At 40.5% G+C, this 22661-nt stretch overlaps 1 protein-coding gene across 1 annotated transcript; it reads left to right on the forward strand.

Annotated features, from left to right (window-relative positions):
* Positions 1-1068: 1068 nt before the first annotated feature.
* fam78ab (family with sequence similarity 78 member Ab) lies at positions 1069-22174 on the forward strand. Its single transcript, XM_015602193.3, has 2 exons — positions 1069-2772; positions 17813-22174. Exons 1-2 carry the CDS (start codon positions 2507-2509, stop codon positions 18336-18338), a joined length of 792 nt encoding a protein of 263 aa, XP_015457679.3. The 5' UTR covers positions 1069-2506; the 3' UTR covers positions 18339-22174.
* Positions 22175-22661: the final 487 nt, after the last annotated feature.

Consider the following 22661-nt stretch of genomic DNA (forward strand, 5'->3'; position numbering starts at 1 on the left):
AAGAAGAGCTCTCAGTAGAAAAAAATAAAGCGCAGGAGAAAACGTAAAGATATGACAAAATTGACATGCCAATACATAATAATAATAATAATAATAATAATAATAATAATAATAACCAAATTTGTTATATTACTTTAAATATTAGGTGATAACTGATCATTTTTGCTATATGCATACAATTCAGACATTGCATTCATATTCTTTTCTAACAACAGTAACTGTAACGTGGAGTAACATGTTTAGGTTGTAAAGTCACCTTTTAATAATAATTTACTTTTAATTAAAAGTAATTTCCACAAATGTTGTTCTAGGAAACTACAGGGTGGGCTTGGGTTCATATTGGCAAATGTGTCTCCCCCAATATCAAACCCGCTCCTACGCCCTTGATTTATAGGTATATGTTTCAGCAAAATGAGTATCGTTCTTTTATTCTATAAACTACGGAGGACATTTCTTTCAAATGTCAAATAAAAATATTATAAATTAGAGCATTTAATTGCAGAAATAGAATTGAAGTTTTTGCTGATGTATGAAAACTGTGATTAAAACCAGGGATAATCCACCAAATATTGATTTCTGAACTCTTAAAACTTTATAAATATGAACTTGTTTTCTTTGCATTATTTAAGGTCTGAAAGCTCTGCATCTTTTTTGTTATTTCAGTCATTTCTCATTTTCTGTAAATAAATGCTCTAAATGACAATATTTTTATTTAGAATTTGGGAGAAATGTTGTCTGTAGTTTATAGAATAAAACAACAATGTTCATTTTACTCAAACATAAACCTATAAATAGCAAAATCAGAGAAACTGATTCAGAAACTGAAGTGATCTATATATCTATATCAATATCTACATATATATGTGTGTGTGTGCATAATATTTTAAATATACTTTATACAAAGGTGAAACATAATGTTTGTGTGCTTATAAAACGTATGTATGCTGTAGTTTTGCATGTTTTTGTTTATTTGGACAGAAGTTTGATGTAAAAACTACATTTCCCACAATGCGACTGTGCACTGAGCGGTAGTGACGTAGGGAACCGTTTAAAATAAAGGAGCAGAGCTGGAGCGGTGGCAGCACAGTGCTGGAGGACGGGGCAGCTCTGCAGGAGGTGGCAGCAGCAGTGGCACTAGCAGTGGCAGCAGATCGATCAGCTGATGGGAAGATGCCAGCCAGTGCGCGCGCTGCCTCCGGTGTAGGGATACTGCGCGCGGTGTGGGGCGCGCGCCCGGGCGCACAAAGTTGACCTGGTTGCCTTTGGGATGCTGCAGCGGCGCGAGGACACTTTTACCACTGCCCACATCTGGAGAGAGAGGAGCAGCACATCTGCACTGACCTGAATCTGCATCTGTTTAACCATCCATCTATTCCTTTATTTATTAATAATCATCAGGATAACTCCACCTGCCGACTCGCGCGCGCGCGCTCAGCAGCTGTGCAGGAATTCCCGTGCACGCGCCGTCGCGTGCAGCACAGTCACAGCACCGGCTATACAGAAAAAAAACACAAAAAAAACAAAACTAAAGTTGGGAGATGGTGTGATGTTCACACCGGGCTCCGTGCACGAGGACTCCGGATGTTTTTAATGATGATGAAAATGATAATGACGGTGAGGATGAGCGTGAAGGTGATGAGGATGGACTGGTGAACGTCATCATAAGGGCGCGCGCGCGAGAGAGAGAGGACTGCCGGAGATGCAGCTCGCTTACCGGTGACAGCTGGAGCACGAGGAGGAGGAAGAGGAGGAGGGGCGGAGAGAGAGAGTAAAGGGAATGGAGTGAGAAAGAGAATAACTGAAGAAAGAGAGAGGAAGAAAGAGAGTGTGAGTGTATTAGAAAGAAAAAAAAGAATATAAAGGGCAGGGAGAGAGAGATAGAGAGATAGACTAAAAAGAAAGAGTGTTTGTGTGAGCTAGAGTAAAAAGAGAGAGACTAGCTAAAGGGAGTGATGGTAAGAGTGAGTGAGTGAGTGAGTGAGAGAGAGAGAGTAAAGGAGAGTGTGTGTGAGACAGATAGTAAAAGAGAGAGAGTTGTGTGTGAGAGAGAGAGAGATAAATAGTAAAAAAAGAGAGAGACAGAGTGTAAGTGTATGAGACAGTGAGAAAGTGTGTGTGAGAGAGAGATAGTAAGAAAGAGTGTGTGAGAGAGAGAGATAGTAAGAGAGAGTGTGTGTGAGAGTGAGACAGAGAGAGTGTGTGTGTGAGAGAGATAGTAAAAGAGAGAAATAGAGATAAATAGTAAAAGAGAGAGAGAGATAGTGTGTATGAGAGAAAGAAAGAGAGAGAGAGTGGGTGGGTGTGTGAGAGAGAGAGAGAGAGAGAGAGATAGTGTGTATGAGAGAGAAAGAAAGAGAGAGAGAGAGGGTGTGTGTGTGAGAGAGAGAGAGAGAGAGAGAGAGAGAGAGTAAAGTAGAGGAGAGGTAGAGAGGAGTGCAGGAAGGATGGATCCCTCGCGCTGAGGAGGAGAGCGGTGCTCGTGCTGGTTCTGGTGCTGCTGCGCGCGATGGGCTGCGTGCATAGCCTGGGCCGCTGTAAACCCAAGGGGTTCCGCGAGGGCGTGTGCGTGCTGGACCTGAGCGCGTGCATCGACCCGGACCCCACGAGCGTGGACGAGTCCTCCTCGGTGGTGCTCCGCTACCGGACCCCGCACTTCCGCGCTAGCGCGCGCGTCTGCGTGCCGCCGGTGGCCGCCAAAGAGACGTGGACCGTGGGCTGGATACAAGCGTGTAACCACATGGAGTTCTACAACAAATACGGAGCCAAAGGGATGTAAGTGAGGGGAGGGGGGGGGGGGGGGGTCAGACCGGGTCAGGGGTTAAGAGTTATAGTCATCAGGAGTAATGGACTTTGTCACAGCAACTTAACATAGTAGGTAATAATGAATATATTGATTAGGGTGATTATAGTGATCTTAGGCATGTTGAGGGTGATCTATAGTGATTCAGAATGATGAGGGTGATTATAATCATAAGCTTGTTAAGGGTGATTATAGTAATCATAAGCATGTTAAGGTTGATTATAATGATGATTTTAGTGATTATAAGCATTCTAAGGTTAATTTATAGTGATTATAAGCCTGTTGATTTGATTGTAGTGATCATATTCATGTTAAGAGTGATTATAGTGATCCCAGGCATGTTGAGGGTGATTATGGTGATCAAAAGCATGTTACAGGTGATTATAGTAATCATAGGGGTTTTGCTGGTGATTGTAGTGTTCATAAGCATGTTTACTGTGATGTATAGTGATCATAAGCATGTCGAGGGTGATTATAGTGATATGGATGAGTATAGTAATTATACTAATGACTAGGTTGATTGCAGTGATTGGGTGATTCCGATTCATGATGATGAGGGAAAATGGTATGATAGTGATCGTGATGATTGATTATTGTGATCAGGGTGATTTATAATGAGTGTACATTTGGTGACTATGAGAAGGTGATTATTGCGATTATGGTAAGCATGATTATAAGGATTATAGTAACAAGGGTATGATGATGATGGTAGTGATCATGATGATTTTGATGAGAGTAAATATAGTGATTACAATGAGAGAGTGATTATACGTATTATGATTATGAGTTTGTTGTAGCAATAAGGATGATAACAGCGAACATGACCTTGATGAGGGTGATTGTAATGATGAAGGTGATAGGGATCATGATTGTGTGATTACAGTGATTATGATCACTACACTTGTAGTGATAGTGTCATGATTGAGACAGTAATGATAATAATTATAGGGATTTGCAATGGCCATTCCCTAATCATCATGTTCATAAAGACAATAGTGATAGTTATTGTACTTATTGTAATGCTAAAGACTGTGATGATACTGTAGTGCTGTTGGTAAGAGAGAAAGCATTTTCAGCATTGGTGGTAATGATAAATATTGTTATTATAGAGCTAATGCTGAGAGTGATAGTGGTAATAGTGGCATGTGATGATAGTATTGACGGTGATGATTCACAAGCTTCAAAGTCCATTAATCAACTTGTAAAAAGGGAGAACATATCAGTATTTCTACTGCAGTTTACAACTATATTTTGTAATTATCCGATGCACACGTAGCATAACATTTTTGTAACTGTGATATTTTACACACTGTTTGTTTAAAGCTAGCTGGTTGGTTGTACTGAAGCTTCTTTATGCTCTCTCAGAGCTTCCGTTATTCTGAAGCTCAAAACGCTCATTTCCGTTTCTCGGTTTGTCCTTAAAAGGAAAGGAAAGCCTGTGTGCAATGTTAGGCGGTGATGAGCGCTGAGTGATTTAGAACCAGCGCAGCTCTTTAAGAGTTAAGTAGTTATTGATGTACTTTTCTCAGTTTGACGTGTTTCTTTGAAGGCCGTTACCCACAGAATGATGGTTCTGAGAGGTTCTGAGGAAGTGGTGAGGTCTTATCTAGTCAGTTCTTTTTTTTTTGAGATATGAGGCCTATGTGTAGAGTTTTAGATGAACTCGTTGTGGTGTGGCATATTTCAGTCTGACCGTAGACGTGGTGTGAAAGGCTACATCCTATGTACACCACATTTTCCGAATTGACGCTTTCATGTGTACCTTATAGACTCTGCTGTATATAAGCTCACAGTTAATCTGCTCTAATAACTACAAAAAATACAGTATTGTCAAAATTAACATCGATTTTATAGGACCTGCAATAGAACCCTGTGGGACTCCACGAGATACGCAAAGCCAAAAAATATAATTAATTATACCACAGTTCGTTCGGATACTGCAATTTGATTGGATTAGAGACGTTTTATGAGTGACGTTATCAGCCGGTAATGCACTGTAACCGAAGCTCTCCATGTATTACTTCGACACATACAGGTAAAGAGGCGCCATGTCTCCAATAGGCGGCGCAGGCAAAGACTATTCCTTAACTGACCTAGGGTTCAATGTGTTCCTCATCACCTGAGTACTAATCGTTCTCACCTGTTTTCAATCACACACACTCACTGTTCTGTCCTTGTTGCAAAGTATTGCCAACGACTCCTGTTGCACACTGAAGGTTAGTCTGTCTTGTTTCTCTCTGTATAAACTCTGTAAGAGTTTTGGTAACCTGGTTGTTGTTGGTGGTAGAAGGCATTACCACCCACAGTGGACAGTGCAGCAGGCCGTAATGATGGTGACTGGCGGTGTCTGTCTGGAACTGTCCATGCAAACAGACAAGTGACTCTTGTGTTTTCTTTCTTTTTTATGATTTTGTACATTGCGATATTTCATTATATTTTTGCGATAACAATACTCTTGGTGATAAAGACAAAACACTGGATTTGAAAAAATATTTCAAGTATACTCTACTGGAGCAAAATGAAAATTAAATTTTATTATAGTATACGTTTAATGTTGTTCTTATTGTAGATTTGTCAACAAAAATGTTAGCATGTTCCAGAGGTTTCTGTATTCAGTCTTTAGCTGACACTCTAGGATTCTTCCTCACCTCATTGATCATTCTGCGCTGTGCTCTTACAGTCATCTTTACAGGACTTTACCACGCCTAGGGAGAGTGACAAAACGCTGAATTAGAAAAATGATTAGTAATGCACTCCAAATATCTCCATATAATCAGGAATAAAGTAAAGTTAATGAGACTGGACAGATATAATCTGTCTCTAGTAGATATATAATGGGAAATGAGAACAGTGTGAATTTTTCTTTTGATAAAAACAGTAAAAAAGTAGAACCCTGATGTGATAATTAGGGGTGATATAGCACAGTATTTCAGGGTATAATATGGAATATTGTTCCCAATATTCAAAAATGTAGGCGATATTATAGTGTACAACAGAATACGGCACACCTCTAGTGTTATGTAGGTTTAATGGGATGTGCCAGAAGTCACGGGATGCTAGAAATACTGGTTCCCGTCTCCTGAATTGTGGTGGATCAGTATACAGAGGCTGTTGGTGGTCTTGTAGTTGAGAAACGTTTGGACATAATGCAGCCCACATCCCGCCTCTGTCTCACATGGCCTACTTCCTGCTGTAGAAACCACTCTTTCTTGCCCTATTTCCTGTAAAAACAGCGCTTTACTGTGTCATTAGAGTCTGAAGCTGAAGACCGTAAGTGTTTAGAGAGAGTCGAGCAGATAAAACAACCAGTTCTGCTTAAAATTATTATAAATATTTCCTAACCCTTAAAAAAACCATTTATTGTGGTAATTTATGCTCCCTCACATGTTTAACTGTGCTATAGGTGAGGATGATAGCTCAGCCAATCAGCTCTTCCTCCTGCCCCACCTCTAAACCCATACATCACCCAGTTCCCCTTCCAAACTACCCCTCCCATTTTTTAGCCTTTTTAAAATTTGAGCTTAGGGAGGAGTCAGCTAAAATCAAGGGGCTTAGTTACCCTTTAACACATATGAATCTTTGGGCGCAGCTTGATTTAGGGCGTGTCAGTGTGTCTTTGCTGTCGTAACGACGGGAAAAGTACACCTTGCGCCGCTCAAAACACCCAAAAGGCATTTATTAATTATCTTAACTAATCATGGGTGTGGCATAATGTGAAATAAACCAATCAGAGTGTCATTTGTTCATCATTTCCTTTATAAGTCAGATGAGCTCTTCAGACTTCCATCTGACTTACCAAAGTTACTGCTTTATCACTCCACGTGGTGGCGCTATAATCTAATGAATTGGGTTAATAAACCCGGAGTAAAGAATATTGGTGGTTAAATTGTGTGAAACTGAAACGAATAAATCCGTAATTCCTGATATTTACTTATTTAGGAGTATTTTATCCTCTTCAGTAACACAGATTCTGTGAATTAATGTTGTAATGTATCGCAGAATTACAGTATAGTGATCTAGTGCATCCCTACTAATTTATTAAAGTTACTTTAAAGTGATTTAATTGAGTTGGATTTGGCCAGATTTTTGTCACACATTGTTTTTGTTTAATTCCAAAAAAGATATTTTCATAAAAAAAACTTAATTTGTCTGGAACCTATCTATGATTAAATTTAGTTCATTTAAAGAAGTTTGCGTATCCGTAATGTCTCTAATAACTCAGATCAACTACACTGGAGATCATGGTGGTGTAAAATATTATCTATTAACTCTAGAGTGGAGATATGCAGTAGTTAAAAGCATATTTGTAATGACCTTGAGTAAATGGTAAATGTCTCTCTTTCTTTCTCTCTCTCTTTCTCTCTCTCTCTGCCTGGCAAAGGCACAGTTGGCGAGAGTGCCTTGGGCCAATTACTGTATTACACTTGGCAGCCGGGGTGTTGGCTTATGTAGCTTGGACAGATTCCCATATTATATTCAGCAGGCGGGGCGCTGGGACATTTGGCTGAGGCTGATTGCCATATTATATACATATACATATACATATCTGGAGTGGAGATATGCAGCGTTCAAAGCAGATTTGTTAAAATAATAATATATTGGGAAATGGCCTTGAATAAATGGTAAATGTCTCTCTCTCTCTCTCTCTCTCTCTCTCTCTCTTTCTCTCTTTCTCTCTTTCTCTCTCTGCCTGGCAACGACACAATTGGCGAGAGTGCCTTGGGCCAATTACTGTATTACACTTGGCAGCCGGGGTGTTGGCATATGTGGCTTGGACAGATTCCCATATTACACTCAGCAACTGGGGTGTTGGGACATTTGGCTTGATATGGCTAATTGACATATTATACTCGCCAACTGGAATCTTGCCACTAGCGGCTTAGGCCAATTGCCGTATTATACTCAGCAACCGGGGTGTTCAAAGCAGATTTGTACAAATAATAAAAGTATTGAGAAATGGCCTTGAGTAAATGGCAAGTGTCTCTCTCTCTTTCTCTCTCTCTCTGCCTGGCAACGACACAGTTGGCGAGAGTGCCATGGGCCAATTACTGTATTACACTTGGCAGCCGGGGTGTTGGCATATGTAGCTTTGACAGATTCCCATATTACACTCTACAACCGGGGTGTTGAGACATTTGGCTTGAACTGATTGCCAAATTATACTCACCAACTGGAATCTTGCCACTAGCAACTTGGGCCAATTCCCATATTATACTCAGCAACCGGGGTGTTCAAAGCAGATTTGTAAAAATAATAAAGTATTGAGAAATGGCCTTGAGTAAATGGTAACTGTTTCACACTCTCTCTCTCTCTCTCTCTTTCTGTATTACACTTGGCAGCCGGGGTGTTGGCTTATGTGGCTTGAGCTGATTGCCATATTATACTCAGCAATTGGGGTGTTGAGACATTTGGCTTTATATGGCTGATCGCCAACTGGAATTTCCACTAGTGGCTTGGGCCAATTCCTATATCATTCTCAGCAACCGGGGTGTTGGCACATGGGGCTCGGACTGATTGAAAAATTATAATAAAAGGATGTTTTAGTTACAGTCGCAAAAAGATTTAGCATAACTAGCAACTCTAGAGTGAAGAAACACAGCAGTTCAAAGCGGATTTGTTAAAATAATAAAGTATTGAGAAAATGGCCTTGAGTAAATGGTAAATGTCTCTCTATCTCTTTCTGTTTGACTTCAAAGGGCCATTTCTGCACACAGCTCGCATTTGTAATGAGCGGCTAGCGGCAGCCGGAGCTAGCCCGAGCCGTTTTGTGATTCTTTGTGGTTTTGTGTTGAATTATCTTTCTGATGTCAGGAGGAATGAATTGCGGCCCTTTATTGCTCTGCCTGAGGCTTAGCCTTTGAGGCTAATTTAACAGCACGGAGCTTCAGGACGAGCTGAAATGAAGTGCGTTCATCTTTGAACGTCGACGTTTCTATTCTTGAACAAGCAGAGCAATACTGAGCGCATGCTTTGATGATTTCTGAAGATGTCCTGCTTCATATTTTCTTCTTTTAACTGTCTTTTATGGATTTGTTTTCAAGTTTTAATCTACACTATATGTCTATAAGTTTGTGTATGCATCTTAAATGAATGCTTGTCTACTCCCTGTATAGCATTTTCCATATTCCATAGCAACCCTGGCTTCTGTCTATAGCTCATACTCTGATTTATCTGATCACAATATTCTGTGTTTCCACTGTATGGTGGATTACTATCCCAGATTTCTTTAAGTACAGTAGAGAAGTGGATGGTGCTTCTGGATATAGTGAACGTAAGGTTGAAGTAGAAAGTCCTCCATTGGCAACACCCAGTTGGCATGAAGAAATGGCCCAATCCTGGCTGATTATTGGCTTAGATCTGGTATCAGGCATGTAGAACTGGGCCAAATGTACTTTATACTCTGCAATCATGAAGTCCGCAAAAGTGAGACAAGCTGATTCTAATATTATACTCAGCAATCGAGGTGTTTCAAATGGCACATGCAGTTCTGGCCATTTGAGTTGGTGTAAGTAGCTCGGGCTGATTGCTCTATTATGCTCAACAACTGAAATATTGGCACAAGTGTCTTGGACTGATTTTCATATTATACTTGGCAACCGGGGTGTTGGCACATGCGTCTTGGGACAATTGCTGTGTTATATTTGCAAACTGGGAAGTTGAAACAAGCAGCTCGGGCCAATTGCCACATAGTACCTGGCAATGGCAGAGTTGGCAAAAGTGGCTCGGGCCAATTACTGTATTACACTTGGCAGTCGGGTTGTTGGCATATATGGCTTGGAAAGATTCCCATATTATACTCAGCAACCAGGGAGTTGGCACACACGACTTGGGCCAATTCCTATATTATACTCACCAACCAGGGAGTTGGCACAAGCGTCTCGGACCAGTTTTCATATTATACCTGGCAACCGGGGTGTTGGCACATGCGCCTTAGGATAATTGCTGTATTATATTTGCCAACTGGGAAGTTTTAACAAGCGGTCTCGGGCCAATTGTTAATTATATTTGGCAACAGCAGAGTTGGCATAAGTGGTTCGGGCTTATTTTCTAGCTGAGGCGTTAGCACAAGTGGCTTGGGCCAATTGCCATATTATACTTAGCAACCAGGGAGTTGACACAAGCGTCACTGGCTGATGTTCATATTATACTTGGCAACAGGGGTGGCTCCTGTTCGATGCAAGAGTTGGGGCCAAGAATCAGACCATAGTTGGGCCAATGCAACTTGCTGTGGTAAGATAGCAGGATAAGCTCTTTTTGATACCCTTGGTTTCAGAAGAAACAGTGAATTTGCAGGTGTTTAAATACTGTTTCTAATATAGTTCAGTGTGAAGTGACTGGAGGGAAGAGAGGCGGGATATTTACTGACGTTAGATGAGCTTTGTTTAAGCTAATGTTCAAACTTAACCCAAACAAATCGAGGTTATAGACGCTACACGGCAGATTTACACTTATACAATAGACTGTGTAGGCTGGTAGAGGTACACTAATGCGGAACACACACACACACACTGCACTCAAGGACAAGCTCTGCCTCAGAAATGTTGATTGAATTCATTCCAATTTGCTCCGTCAGGGTCACTGACTTCTGCAATAAGTAAGCCAAAACATTATGACCACTTACAGATTTACAGTAAATAAGATGTATAGTAGCAATGTTGTGTGTTTGGACGTGTGTCACACTGTTGCTGCTGCAGCTCAACCAATCAGCTCTCCCTCCTGCCCCAAACCTAAACCCATACATCACCAAGTGCTCCTCCTAAACTTCCCCTCCCTTTTTTTTGCCTATTTCAAACTTGAGCTGAGGGAGGAGTCAGCAAAAATCAGTGGGTTAAGTTCCCCTTAAAATTCTGTAAGTGATAAAGTAGGAGAAGCATCCATGAGTATTAGTGAACCTTGGGCACTTTTGTTAGAGACTGACCAAAGCATCGTTATCTGCCCCAGGTGTTCCTTGTTTCCCCGGCTTTACTTATACCCCATGATATCATAGCAAGACCTTAACAACCACCACTGATACCTTAGCAACATCTTAGCAACCCCCTAGCAACACCTTAGCAACAAGGAAGCAACCGCTTAGCAACACCATAGCAACCACCACAGATATTATAGCAACACCTTAGCAACCACCAAGTAGCCACTTAGCAATACCATAGCAACCACTTAGCAACACAATAGCAACCACCACAAATACTATAGCAAGACTTTAGCAACTGCCATGGATACCTTAGCAACCACCAAGCAGTCACTTAGCAACACCATAGCAACCACAATAGACAATCACACTCGCAGTTTCCTAGTTTGTAAGTATTACAGTTTTTTTTATATATATAACATAAATCTGGCTATTGTTCTTATTGTATTAGAATTTCATGAGGAATGGAACTTGGAATAATTACTTGGAATAAAATCTTTTGTGAGAAAAAAAATACTTTTTCTTCTTAAGACTGAAGCTTTATATTTAATTATTTAATTATGTTGATAAATACGACCACTAGGGCTGTGCATTGTCAAATTAATACATTTTACTTTCCAGATTAATCGCATCCGTTAAAGTGATAATATTGAAAGCACTCATTTTTACATTGACTTCCATTAAAGCTTAAGGTGTTTTTTTCCGTCTGGTGTAAAGTTATCCAGCACGTATGTGCAGCTCATTAGCAGCAGTGTGTTAAAATGCGGCGTGCAGGATTATTGATTGGTCACCTGCCTTCCTGCATTACATCACCGGTTCAGTGTAAAGTGAGGAGATGTTGTGAGGTAGCGGAGAACACTGTCCTGCTGCTGCTGCTGCTCTCAGGGCAGATCTTTCATTTCCCTGAATAAGTGAATAAAGAAGCACTTAGTGACGGTGACAGCAGCTCAGTGCCCTCAGGCCGCCACAGGAAACAGCCCACATGGCCTGCTGCTGTTCTTAATACACTCAACATCTGTTATACAGCACCAGTTACAGTTTAGACACACCTTAAATTCAGTGTTCTTTCAGTATTTTATCTCAGTTTTATGAGGTAGAGTCACCTGGAATTCAGGTTTTCAGTTAACAGCTGTGCTGAACTCATCAAGAGTTAATTACTTGAATTTCTTGTCTCTTAATAAAGTGTTTGAGAGCATCAGTTAAAGTAAAGTAGTGAAGAGGTAGAGTTACAGGTATACAGTGAATAGTGAATATTTGAGTAATGTTCGAATCCAGATTATGAGAAGCAACAACTCAACTACTCAACTAAATAGGCCTGTCACAATATTTGCAATATCAGTTTATCGTACAATAAATAAACATGGCCTCAATCATTTAAATAATCGTGATACTGTCTATTGCAGGGGTGTCCAAACTACGGCCCGTGGGCCATTTGCAGCCCGTTTCCTTTTTTGGAGCGGCCCGCGAGGTATTTTAGAAATAGAATGAAAGTTGGCCCGCTGTTAATCAGGTTTTTTTAAATGTGAGATTCAAAGTTTCAACGCTAGGTGTCAGAAACGGGCCAAAGAGTCTAAAAGCGGAGAGAGTGCGCAGTTGTAGCGCAGAAAAACGGGCCAAAGAGTCTAAAAGCGGAGAGGGTGCGCAGTTTTAGCACAGAAAAACAGGCCAAAGAGTCTAAAAGCGGAGAGAGTGTTCAGTTCTAGCGCAGAAAAACAGGCCAAAGAGTCTAAAGGCGGAGAGAGTGCGCAGTTGTAGCGCAGAAAAACAGGCCAAAGAGTCTAAAGGCGGAGAGAGTGTTCAGTTCTAGCGCAGAAAAACAGGCCAAAGAGTCTAAAAGTGGAGAGGGTGAAGTTGTAGCGCAGAAAAACGGACCAAAGAGTCTAAAAGCGGAGAGAGTGTTCAGTTCTAGCGCAGAAAAACGGGCCAAAGAGTCTAAAAGTTGCCGTAGTTAAGGAGTTTAATATTAAGAAACATTATGAAATGAAACATGAATTTGAAAAATCTTAGTTTACACAACACTGTCAAAGATAGATAAAGATAATAAGTCAAGTAAAATGGTGTGTAAATGAAAGTAATCAGGAAAATGTATTATTTAAAGTGGTATATTTCAGTATTTGTTTTATTATAGAGTCTGTGGCCCGTGACTTCAAATATATTTCTCCTTCTGGCCCCCAACAAAAAAGTTTGGACACCCCTGCTCTATTGTGTTTATTTGTATGTTTGTTCACATATTTAACAGTGAACAGTATTTTAGCCAGTCATGCTTCAATAACTCTGACTCCATAACATACACAGTGAACTAAGGTAGGTGAAATAAGAAATAAGTATATAATTTCCAAACTAATTATAATAAATGATTAATTCAAATTTTATTGTCTTTAAAAAGTGTATAAATGCTTTTTTATGCTATTTTGTTATCATTATATCAGTGGCATTTATTAGTCTTGAAACGACAAAAATATTGTGTTTCGCAATAATTTCTGGGAAGATATATCGCCACAAAAAATTCTTATCGTGACAGGCCTACAACTGAATAAAGAAAAAAATACTTTAAGAGAAAATGAAGGTCAGTCAGTCTGAAAAGGAAAAATTTCAATTACTTTGAAAGTATTATCAAGTGCAGTCACTGCAAAAAAAAAAAAAAAAAATAATGATAATACTGGCACTCATCAGGATCGCCCCAAGAAAATCGTAAATGGTCTGTTATTGTGCTCAGTAAACCTATCATTGTTCTCTCTGGAAGGATTTGCACTCAACCCCTTTCTTTCACAGTGCATCAGATGCATTGGCATAGGAACCGGGGGGGGGGGGGGGACCTGTCGCAGCCAACATCAGAAATATGTGAACCCCCCCCCCCCCCCCCCCCAAAAAATTATACCGTAGAAAATTAAAAAAATTGTCAATATCTGCACCCTCGCCATGAAAAACACCCCCTCTCAGGAGAGCGTTTCTAAGTAAAGTTAGTTAAAGTAATTATCATCACTTTTATCAAGAAGACGTGGGTGTGCACGCTTCCGGATATAGCACCTGATTGGTCTGTCTCTGTGCTCATCAGACCTATCCGTGTTCTCTGTGGGTGGAGTTACAAACAGGGTTCCTGCAGGTCCTTAAAAAGTCTTAAAATGTCTTAATTTAAAATATGGTTAATTAAGATCTTAAATTGTCTTAAATTTACTGTAAATTTGCTGTATTACATTTTCAGACTGTGAGTTTAATGCTGGTGGCAAAGCACATGCTAACTTTAGCGGTGAGTTAGCTAACATTACCAGAAAGAGAACTAAATTTAACGGTGAGCTTGCTAACATTAGTGGTGAGCTAGCTAACAAACTAACATTAGTGGCGAGTTATCTAGCTACATTACTGGGGAGAGAACTAAGGTTAGCAGAGAGCTAGCTAACATAGGAATAGCTACTAACGAGCTAGCTAATATGCTAGCATAATAACTTCAGTGGTGAGTTAGCTACGTTACCGGGGACAGAACTATGGTTAGCGGCAAGCTCGATAACATTAGCGGTGAGCTAGCTAAAATGGTAACGCTAGCGGCGAGTTAGCTATGTTACCGGGGAGAGAACTAAGGTTAGTGGCTAGCTAGCTAAGATTAGCGAAGAGCTATCTAGCATAGTAACATTAGTTTGTCTCTGTGCTCAGTATGATTATCAGTGTTTTCCACGGTGGGATTTGCACTCGACCCCTTTCTTTCACAGTGCATCATTTCAGTTTAATTCTGCAGCTCTATGGTAGAGAGTTTAAACAGGGGAATATAGAGATCTATTTTATCTAGGAAATTGCTGATTTGTATTAGGGTATGTGTTGTGTTGACTGATGTAATTTGGTTCAGAGCTGAATAAATGCTTGTGTTTGGTTCTGGTCATGTGGTTTGTGCTGATTGGACGGTTCTGTCCGTGCAGTTCTGCTGATCCGCGGGCTCTGGGAGAAAGGTCACTGCTTTTCCTGCAGTCACCAAAACGATCTCCAGCTGGGCAGGAGCTGCTGTGTGTGTGTGTGTGTGTGTGTGTGTGTTGGATTCTAAGGGTAATTTAAGATTTTTTATTATTTTTACTATTTATCATATTTATAAGACATTCGACTATCTATCTATCCATCTACAGTAGCAAGAAAAAGTATGTGAATCTTTGGATTTAATAACTGGTTGATCCTCCTTTAGCAGCAAAAACCTCAACCAATGGTTTCCTGTAGCTGCAGATCAGACCTGCAGAACGGTCAGGAGGAGTTCTGGATCATTCCTCTTCACTAAACTGTTTCAGTTCAGCTATAATATTATGGGATATCTGGTGTGAATCGCTCTCTTGAGGTCATGACGCCACAGCATCTCAGTTGGGTTCAGGAGGTCAGGACTCTCCAGAAGGAGTATTTATTTATTTTCTTCTGTTGAAGTCGTTCGGTTGTTGATTTATTTCTATGTTTTGGTCGTTGTCCTGTTGCATCATCCATCCTCTGTTGAGCTTCAGTTGGAGGACAGATGGTCTTAAGTTTTCCTGCAAAATGTAAACTTGGTAAACTTGGGAATTAATTTTTCTGTTGATGACGGCAATCCGTCCAGACCCTGAGACAGTAAAGCAAAGCAGCCCCAAACCATGATGCCCCCTCCACCATGTTTCACAGTTGGGATGAGGTTTTGATGGTGATGGTGTGATGTGCCTTTTTTCTCTCCACACATAGTGTTGTGTTATTGTAGATTTGTCAACAAAAATGTCAGCATGTGCCAGAGATTTCTGTATTCAGTATTCAGCTGACACTCTAGGATTCTTCCTCACCTCATTGATCATTCTGCGCTGTGCTCTTGCAGTCACCTTTACAGGACTTTACCACACCTAGGGTAGAGCGTCTGTCTTACCGTGAACACATGAACATCAAGGCTTTTAGAGATACTTTTTTTGTAACCCTTTCCAGCTTCATGCTTTACGTCAACAATTCTTGAACGTAGGTCTTCTGAAAGCTTGATCTTTTGTGCGAGGCATGATTCACATCAAGCAATGCTTCTTAAGAACAGCAAACTCAAAACTGGTGTGTTTTTTAGAGGGCAGGGCAGCTTTAAAGCTTTAATCAAGACATCCTCACAATCTCATCACATCCTGCCTACAATTAGCTCCTAGAAAAGTAATTAGCCAAGGGGTTCACATACATTCCCCCCCCTCTCACTGTGAATGTTAACATGTTGTGTTCAATAAAACCATGCAAATATATATATTTTTGTGTGGTATTAGTTTAATCAGACTATTGTTGGGACGTAGATGAAGATCAGAACACATTTAATGACCAATTTATGCAGAAATCCAAGTATAATCCCAACCTGTGTGTATAAAGTTCTGTAATGTTATCTGGTTGGTTTATAGAGGCTCTGCAGCAGTGTTTCTGGGTCGGGTGGTGTTCTGATGGGTGGTGCAGCTGTATTGTTTGGGTGATCTTGTGGAGTTATCCTGAGCTTTAAAGAGACACAGCTCTGTCCACAATGGCGGCAATGTTCCTCCAACAAAAGCCGTCTTTAATTCCCTCCGTAACCCCGAAAGCCCCGGCCGTAAAACACGCAGCTCCAGCGCCCGGCTATCTTTAAAGCTCCGTCTAAAGTGGCTAAATTTAAAAAAGCATCTCTAGCCTTTGGCAACTTCTGCTCCAGTGAAGCCATTCTCACCCATTTGTCATGATTACCCAGAATCCATGACTCACTGAACTTCAGCAGCTCTGCTTTCTGCTGATTTCTGCTGCAGCCCTGTGTTCTGCTTTATAACACGCAGCTTTATATATAGCATGGCCTGAGCTAAGCGCTAAAATGCTAACAACAGTCATGAGCGAAGCACAGATAGGGGAACTATAGGCAGATTCAAAGATTTGGACACCTTAAATTTAGTAATTATTCATTATTTTAAAATGATCTGCATTGTAGATTTATACTAAAGCCATACATAACAAAAAAGTGTAAACTTTGAATATAATTGAAAAGTTACTTTATTTCAGTAATTCAATTTAAAATGTGAAAATGAAATGCGCATTTCATTTTCCAGCAGGACTTGGCACACTGCCCACAGTACTACCAAAAGTACCAATTGGTCTTATATAATATTCTAATTTTCTGAGACACTGATTTTTGGGTTTTCATTGGCTGTAAGCTTCATAATCATCAACAATAAAATAAATAAAGGCTTAAAATAGATCTATCTATCTGTATATCTATCCATCTGTCTATCTATCTGTCTATCTATCTGTCTATCTATCTATCTGTCTATCTATCTGTCTATCTATCTGTATATCTGTATATATATCTGTCTAATTTAACTGAAGTACAGTTTTATTGCAAAAATATAATATCAAAGGACACATATTTAAGTATAGTTTTTCATAGTAATATTATTAGTAGTATTAGTATTATTTTTATTCGCACAGCCAACTAAAGTATACTTTTAAAAGGATACTGAAGTACTGCTTAATTAGGTAAAACTGTAAGTATAAGTAGAAAAGTATAATTTAATTAAAATTGGAATTATTTTGCATATAGTTCAAGAACACTATTATTATACAGGGGTTGGACAATGAAACTGAAACACCTGGTTTTAGAGCACAATAATTGATTGTGGTGACGGACAGTTCTGGTGGAAACAGGAGAGTTGAGGTGCACATTGAATTCTGCCGTGATTTGATCAGCCGTGGTTTTATGTTTTTTGGATACAATCCGGGTTAGCACCCGAACATCCCTTTCAGACAGCTTCCTCTTACAGCGACCACAGTTAATCCTGTTGGATGTGGTTGGTCCTTCTTGGTGGTATGCTGACATTACCCTGGATACCGTGGCTCTTGATGCATCACAAAGACTTGCTGTCTTGGTCACAGATGGTCCAGCAAGATGTGCACCAACAATTTGTCCTCTTTTGAACTCTGGTATGTCCCCCATAATGTTACCCTGCTAATTGAACCTTCACACTCTGCTCCTACTGTTGCAATGTGCAATTAATGAAGATTGAACACCAGGCTGCTCCAATTTAGCCATGAAACCTCCCGCACTAAAATGACAGGTGTTTCAGTTTCATTGTCCAAAAAAAATTTACCAGTTTGGTATAGCCCTCGCTCATCGCTATGTTTCCACCCCGCAGGTCCAGCTGGGAGCTTCCAGACCTGCGAGACGGAAAGATCCGGGCCATCAGCGACTCGGACGGCGTGAACTACCCCTGGTACGGCAACACCACGGAGACCTGCACCATCGTGGGCCCGACCAAGAAGGACACCAAGTTCATCGTCAGCATGAACGACAACTTCTACCCCAGCGTGACGTGGGGCGTCCCGGTGAGCGACAGCAACGCGCCGGTGCTCAGCAGCATCCGGAGGGACCAGAGCTTCACCACGTGGCTGGTGGCCATCAACCAGGCGTCGGGCGAGACGCTGGTGCTGCAGACGGTGCGCTGGAGGATGCGGCTGCACATCGAGGTGGACCCGGAGAAGCCGCTGGGGAAGAGAGCCAAGCTGTGCGAGCCCATCGCCCAGGAGCAGCCTCAGGTTCTGGGCAAGAACGAGCCCATCCCGCCCAACGCCATGGTCAAGCCCAACGCCAACGACGCCCAGGTCCTGATGTGGAGACCCAGGACTGGGGAGCCAGTGGTGGTCATCCCACCCAAATACTGAGAGAAAATTTGGGTTTTTTTTGTTATTTTGTTAGTTTTTTTGTAGCGTGCAGCAGTATGTGGATGAGCTTTTATAAGAACAAAAAATAAAAAAACAATGGATTTGGATCTGGATGGTTTTGCAAACCCTGGAAATGTGAAAAATACATTTTTCGGAGATTAACCGGAAAAAAAAAAAAAAAGTGCAACATTTCTACCTTCAGACTTAAAGACTTCGGGTCGGGAATCACTGTGCTAAACGAAGAATAAAAGTCATTGCAAAAGTTGCAAAAAACAAAAGTTTAAAAACGAGAAAAAAAACATGCTCTTTTTTATGTTTTAATGTTTTATTTTTATTTCGTATGCATTTTTTTTTGGATTTTTCAACAATGACCGGGACTGGGTGTGCAAGCGTTTGTGTGTTCGTTCGTTTGTTTCGTTTTATATAAGATTTGCAGCCATACACGAGAATGTGGCATAATTATTGAGTGTATGTACTGTATGTGTATATTCTCTGTGTGTGTGTATGTGAGTGAGAGTATGTATTTATTTCAGTTTGGCTGAGTTTGGCTGGGTCAAGCATTGCTAAAAGCACATTTTTTGTGCTGAAGTGTGGATTTTTTTTTGTGGAAGTTGTTTTTAATACATGCGAAGACATTTTGATCCATGCTGCCTTAAGTTTACATCGCTTTTCACAAACTTTTAGCCTTAAAAACGACGTGCAATGCAGTAAACCCTCATCTACCTATACTCGCGTGACGGATGCAGAAAATATGAGCTCATTTTTTACAGCCCCAACTCTTTTTAAAGCACAGAAGATGAAGAAATATGAACTTATAGGTGTTTTTGGGGGGAGATGGGTGGTTTTTGCACTGTTTGGCACAGAGCAGGCCTGTTTTTGGGGGTTTTAGCTGTGGTAAAGTTCATTAAAGCACTGAAAACCAATAGAATGGAGGCTTTGAGTGGCTTCAGAAGACTAATGCTGCGTTCGAATGGAGTCGGAAATTGGGAAATACCGTGTTTACAACTTGTCAATTGCACTGAACAGCTAGTAAAGTGGTATTTACACTCCTAGAAGGAAGTGTGAGATTGCAATGCTCTTATTATAGTAAGATAAAAGTTACTAGGATTAAAAATTGATAAAAAAAAAAAAAAAAATCTAGAATTAAATAGGCAGCTTGGTAGGGCCACTGGTTCCAAGACCTCAGTAACATAACATTGGGTTCTCAAACTGTCTTTGGCATTGCTCCAATTATGAGGTACTTCGAGACAGTCTGACACAACTACCCACCAAGTTTCATTCCTGTCGGTTGATTCCTTCTGGGTACAACTATCGTTTAATGATGAGTGTATTTCTCTAAGTAGCTACACTGTGCTAGAGAATGGCAAAGTTCGAATCCTGGGTTGTGCTCCTTTGGCATCAGCAGCCGGAGCCCGAGAAAGCACAGTTAGCCATATTAGCTCCACAGATTAATGCTGCGTTCAAGTTTTCGCGTCGGAAAATATGGAGTACCATATGTACCACTTGTTAACTGCACTTTGAACAGCCAATGAAGTTGTACCTATAAGTGGAAGACTCCAATTTACTGATGATACACAAGTTAATGAGATAACGTGATAAAATAGGTAGTATCTACTACGTAACTATCTGATATATACTGTATAAAACATTTCTGACAAGCACTCGAACGCAACATTAGATACTGACACTATAGCCAGAGGATCGTAAAGTTCGAATCGCGAGTCATGCGGCTTCGGCATCAGCAGCCGGAGTCTGAGAGAGCACAGTTAGCCACATTAGCTGTCTATGGGTGGGTAGATGGTTCTTTAAGTGGCTCCACAGACTAATGCTGCGTTCGAGTGTTTGAGTCGAAAACTCAAACATGTTGCTAAATAACATAAATTATTTACGCGCCCAAACAAAATTACGAAGTATCAACTACCTAGCTATCTGATATCTGGTATATCTGAACGCAGCATAAGATACTGATAATGTAGCCAGAGAATGTTCGAATCCCGAGTAATGCTTCTTCGGCATCAGCAGCCGGAGTCTGAGAGAGCACAGTTAGCCACATTAGCTTTCTCTGGGTCTGGCTAATTGGTTCTTTAAGTGGCTCCACAGACTAATGCTGCGTTTAAGTGGTCAAGTCGAAAACTCAAATACGTTGCTAAATAACATAAGTTAATTACGCGCCCGTACAAAATAATGTAGTATCAACTTCCTAAATATCTGGTATCTGATATATACTGTATAAAACCTTTCTGACAAGCACTTGAACTCAGCATAATATACTGACACTATAGCCAGAGGATCGCAAAGTTCAAATCCCAAGTCATGCATCTTCGGCATCAGCAGCCGGAGTCTGAGAGAGCACAGTTAGCCACTTTAGCTGTCTTTGGGTCTGGGTAGATGGTCCTGTAATTGGCTCCACAGACTAATGCTGCGTTCGAGTGTTTGAGTTGGAAACTGGGGAATACCATGTGTACCACTTGTTAATTGCACTTCGAACAACCAACGAAGTCGTATTTATAAGTGGAAGACTCTAAATTATTGATAAAACACAATTTTAAACTCAATTTTAAATCATATTTTTTACGTAACTTGACTCCAAACACGTTGCTAACAAACATAAATTAATTTCAACACCCAAACAAAATTACGTAGTATCAACTACCTAACAATCTGATATCCTGACAAGCACTCGAACGCAGCATAAGCACACTATAGCCAGAGAATAGCAGTTCAAAGTTTGAATCCCGAGTCATACTGCTTTGGCATCAGCAGCCGGAGTCTGAGAGAGCAAAGTTAGCCACATTTGCTGTAAACTGCACTCAAACAGGCAATGAAGTCGAACTCTATATCACTTAGTTTTTAATCATATTTTATGTGATTAAACTCAAATTACTCAAATTAGTTAATAAAATTAATTTATTTAATTTATTATTTTACGCATTATTAAAACAAAATTTTCTACAAAATTTTCCACGTAACTAATATGTTAGCATATACAGTTTTCCGACAAACACTCGAACGCAGCATAAGATGTTGACTGGCCTGAGGTTTGCAAGTTCAGAACTCGAGTCCCAAGTATGCTGAGGCATCAGCAGTCAAAGTCCGAGAGAGCGCAATTAAAATATGGTACAGTAGGTGGTGCCCTCTCCCGTCATCACTCCCATTGTGATGCTGGTTGGCACAGGCTTCTGTTGGCTGATGTATCAGAGCTTGGGATCTGGCGCTTTCCTCCTAGCGCATCATTGGCTGCTTGTTAAAAAGAAAGGAGGCCGAGTCTAATGCCACATGTAGCAAAGGAGGTGTACGCTTCTCCTGACCGTTATAGTGTCGGGAGCTCTTAAATGGATTGATTTGGTTATTTGTTTGAAAAGCTACATTTGGGAGAAAGTTTTAAGGTTAATATCTGCACATCGCCAGTTTTTTAGCAATTAGCAATTAGCGATTAGCTATTAGCTATCAACAAGGATAGATACTTCAGCTGTTCCCTCTGTTCCCCGGGTGCAGATCTGGTTCAGATTAAAGCCGATAAACCCCGAGTACGTTTCCGAAGAGCCATCTGAAGCCATTCGTCAAAAAAAAAAAAAAAAACCCAGCTTCGCCCGCGACAGTCTTCCTCTTCTTCAACCTTCAGACGTGGCTGAACCTGAAGACTTTTCTGGAATTAATAACGTATAACGTCAGTATTTACAGAGACAGAACCGCATCAGGAGGACACACCGGACACAAGGACACTTCCCACACGCCGCTGTCAACCTGTTAGCAATGCAACGTGTGATCCAATGTATTTTTCAAACCTGGAAATGATGAAAAATGTTGAAAAAAGAGTCTATTTTCAAATACTGAAACCCCGTCTGTCTGTCTTCCTTCCTTCTTTCTTTCTTTCTTGGCTTTTCCATTTGACTCGAGTGTCTCAGACCGAATCCTGAGGAAACAGCTCATCAATAAGCTCATTAAATATTAAAACACACTGAAATTCGAGAGAAAGAGACGGTGTATTTAACAGAGGAGCACTGAAACAGCACTGGCTTTAGAGGCTCGCTGACTTTAGCCGTTTTAGCCCGTATGCTAACACTGGAGGACCATAATTTGGTGATTTTTATTTAACCCTTGTGTGGTTTTCATTTTTCATCAAATGATACTAAAAAAAATATTTTTTCTAACTCAAACTCATTGGCATTGGCTCATTTTTTTTGTGAAAAACATATATCAAAACACATTTTGATTTATATTACATACAGTATGTTTGGCCAAGGGCTAATAAACATTGCTTCATTTTTTAAATTTGAAACTAAACAAATTTTCTACTCATATCTTGAGTTTAATTCAAAAACT

The sequence above is a fragment of the Astyanax mexicanus genome, chromosome 1, assembly GCF_023375975.1.
Source record: "Astyanax mexicanus isolate ESR-SI-001 chromosome 1, AstMex3_surface, whole genome shotgun sequence".
In the NCBI taxonomy this organism is placed as follows: domain Eukaryota; kingdom Metazoa; phylum Chordata; class Actinopteri; order Characiformes; family Acestrorhamphidae; genus Astyanax; species Astyanax mexicanus.

Bases quoted from the DNA above. Each gene is read 5' to 3' on its own strand.
- fam78ab (XM_015602193.3), top strand. From the start codon at position 2,507: ATGGGCTGCGTGCATAGCCTGGGCCGCTGTAAACCCAAGGGGTTCCGC. The intron at 2,773-17,812 runs GTAAGTGAGGGG...TCCACCCCGCAG, and splicing joins AAATACGGAGCCAAAGGGAT to GTCCAGCTGGGAGCTTCCAG.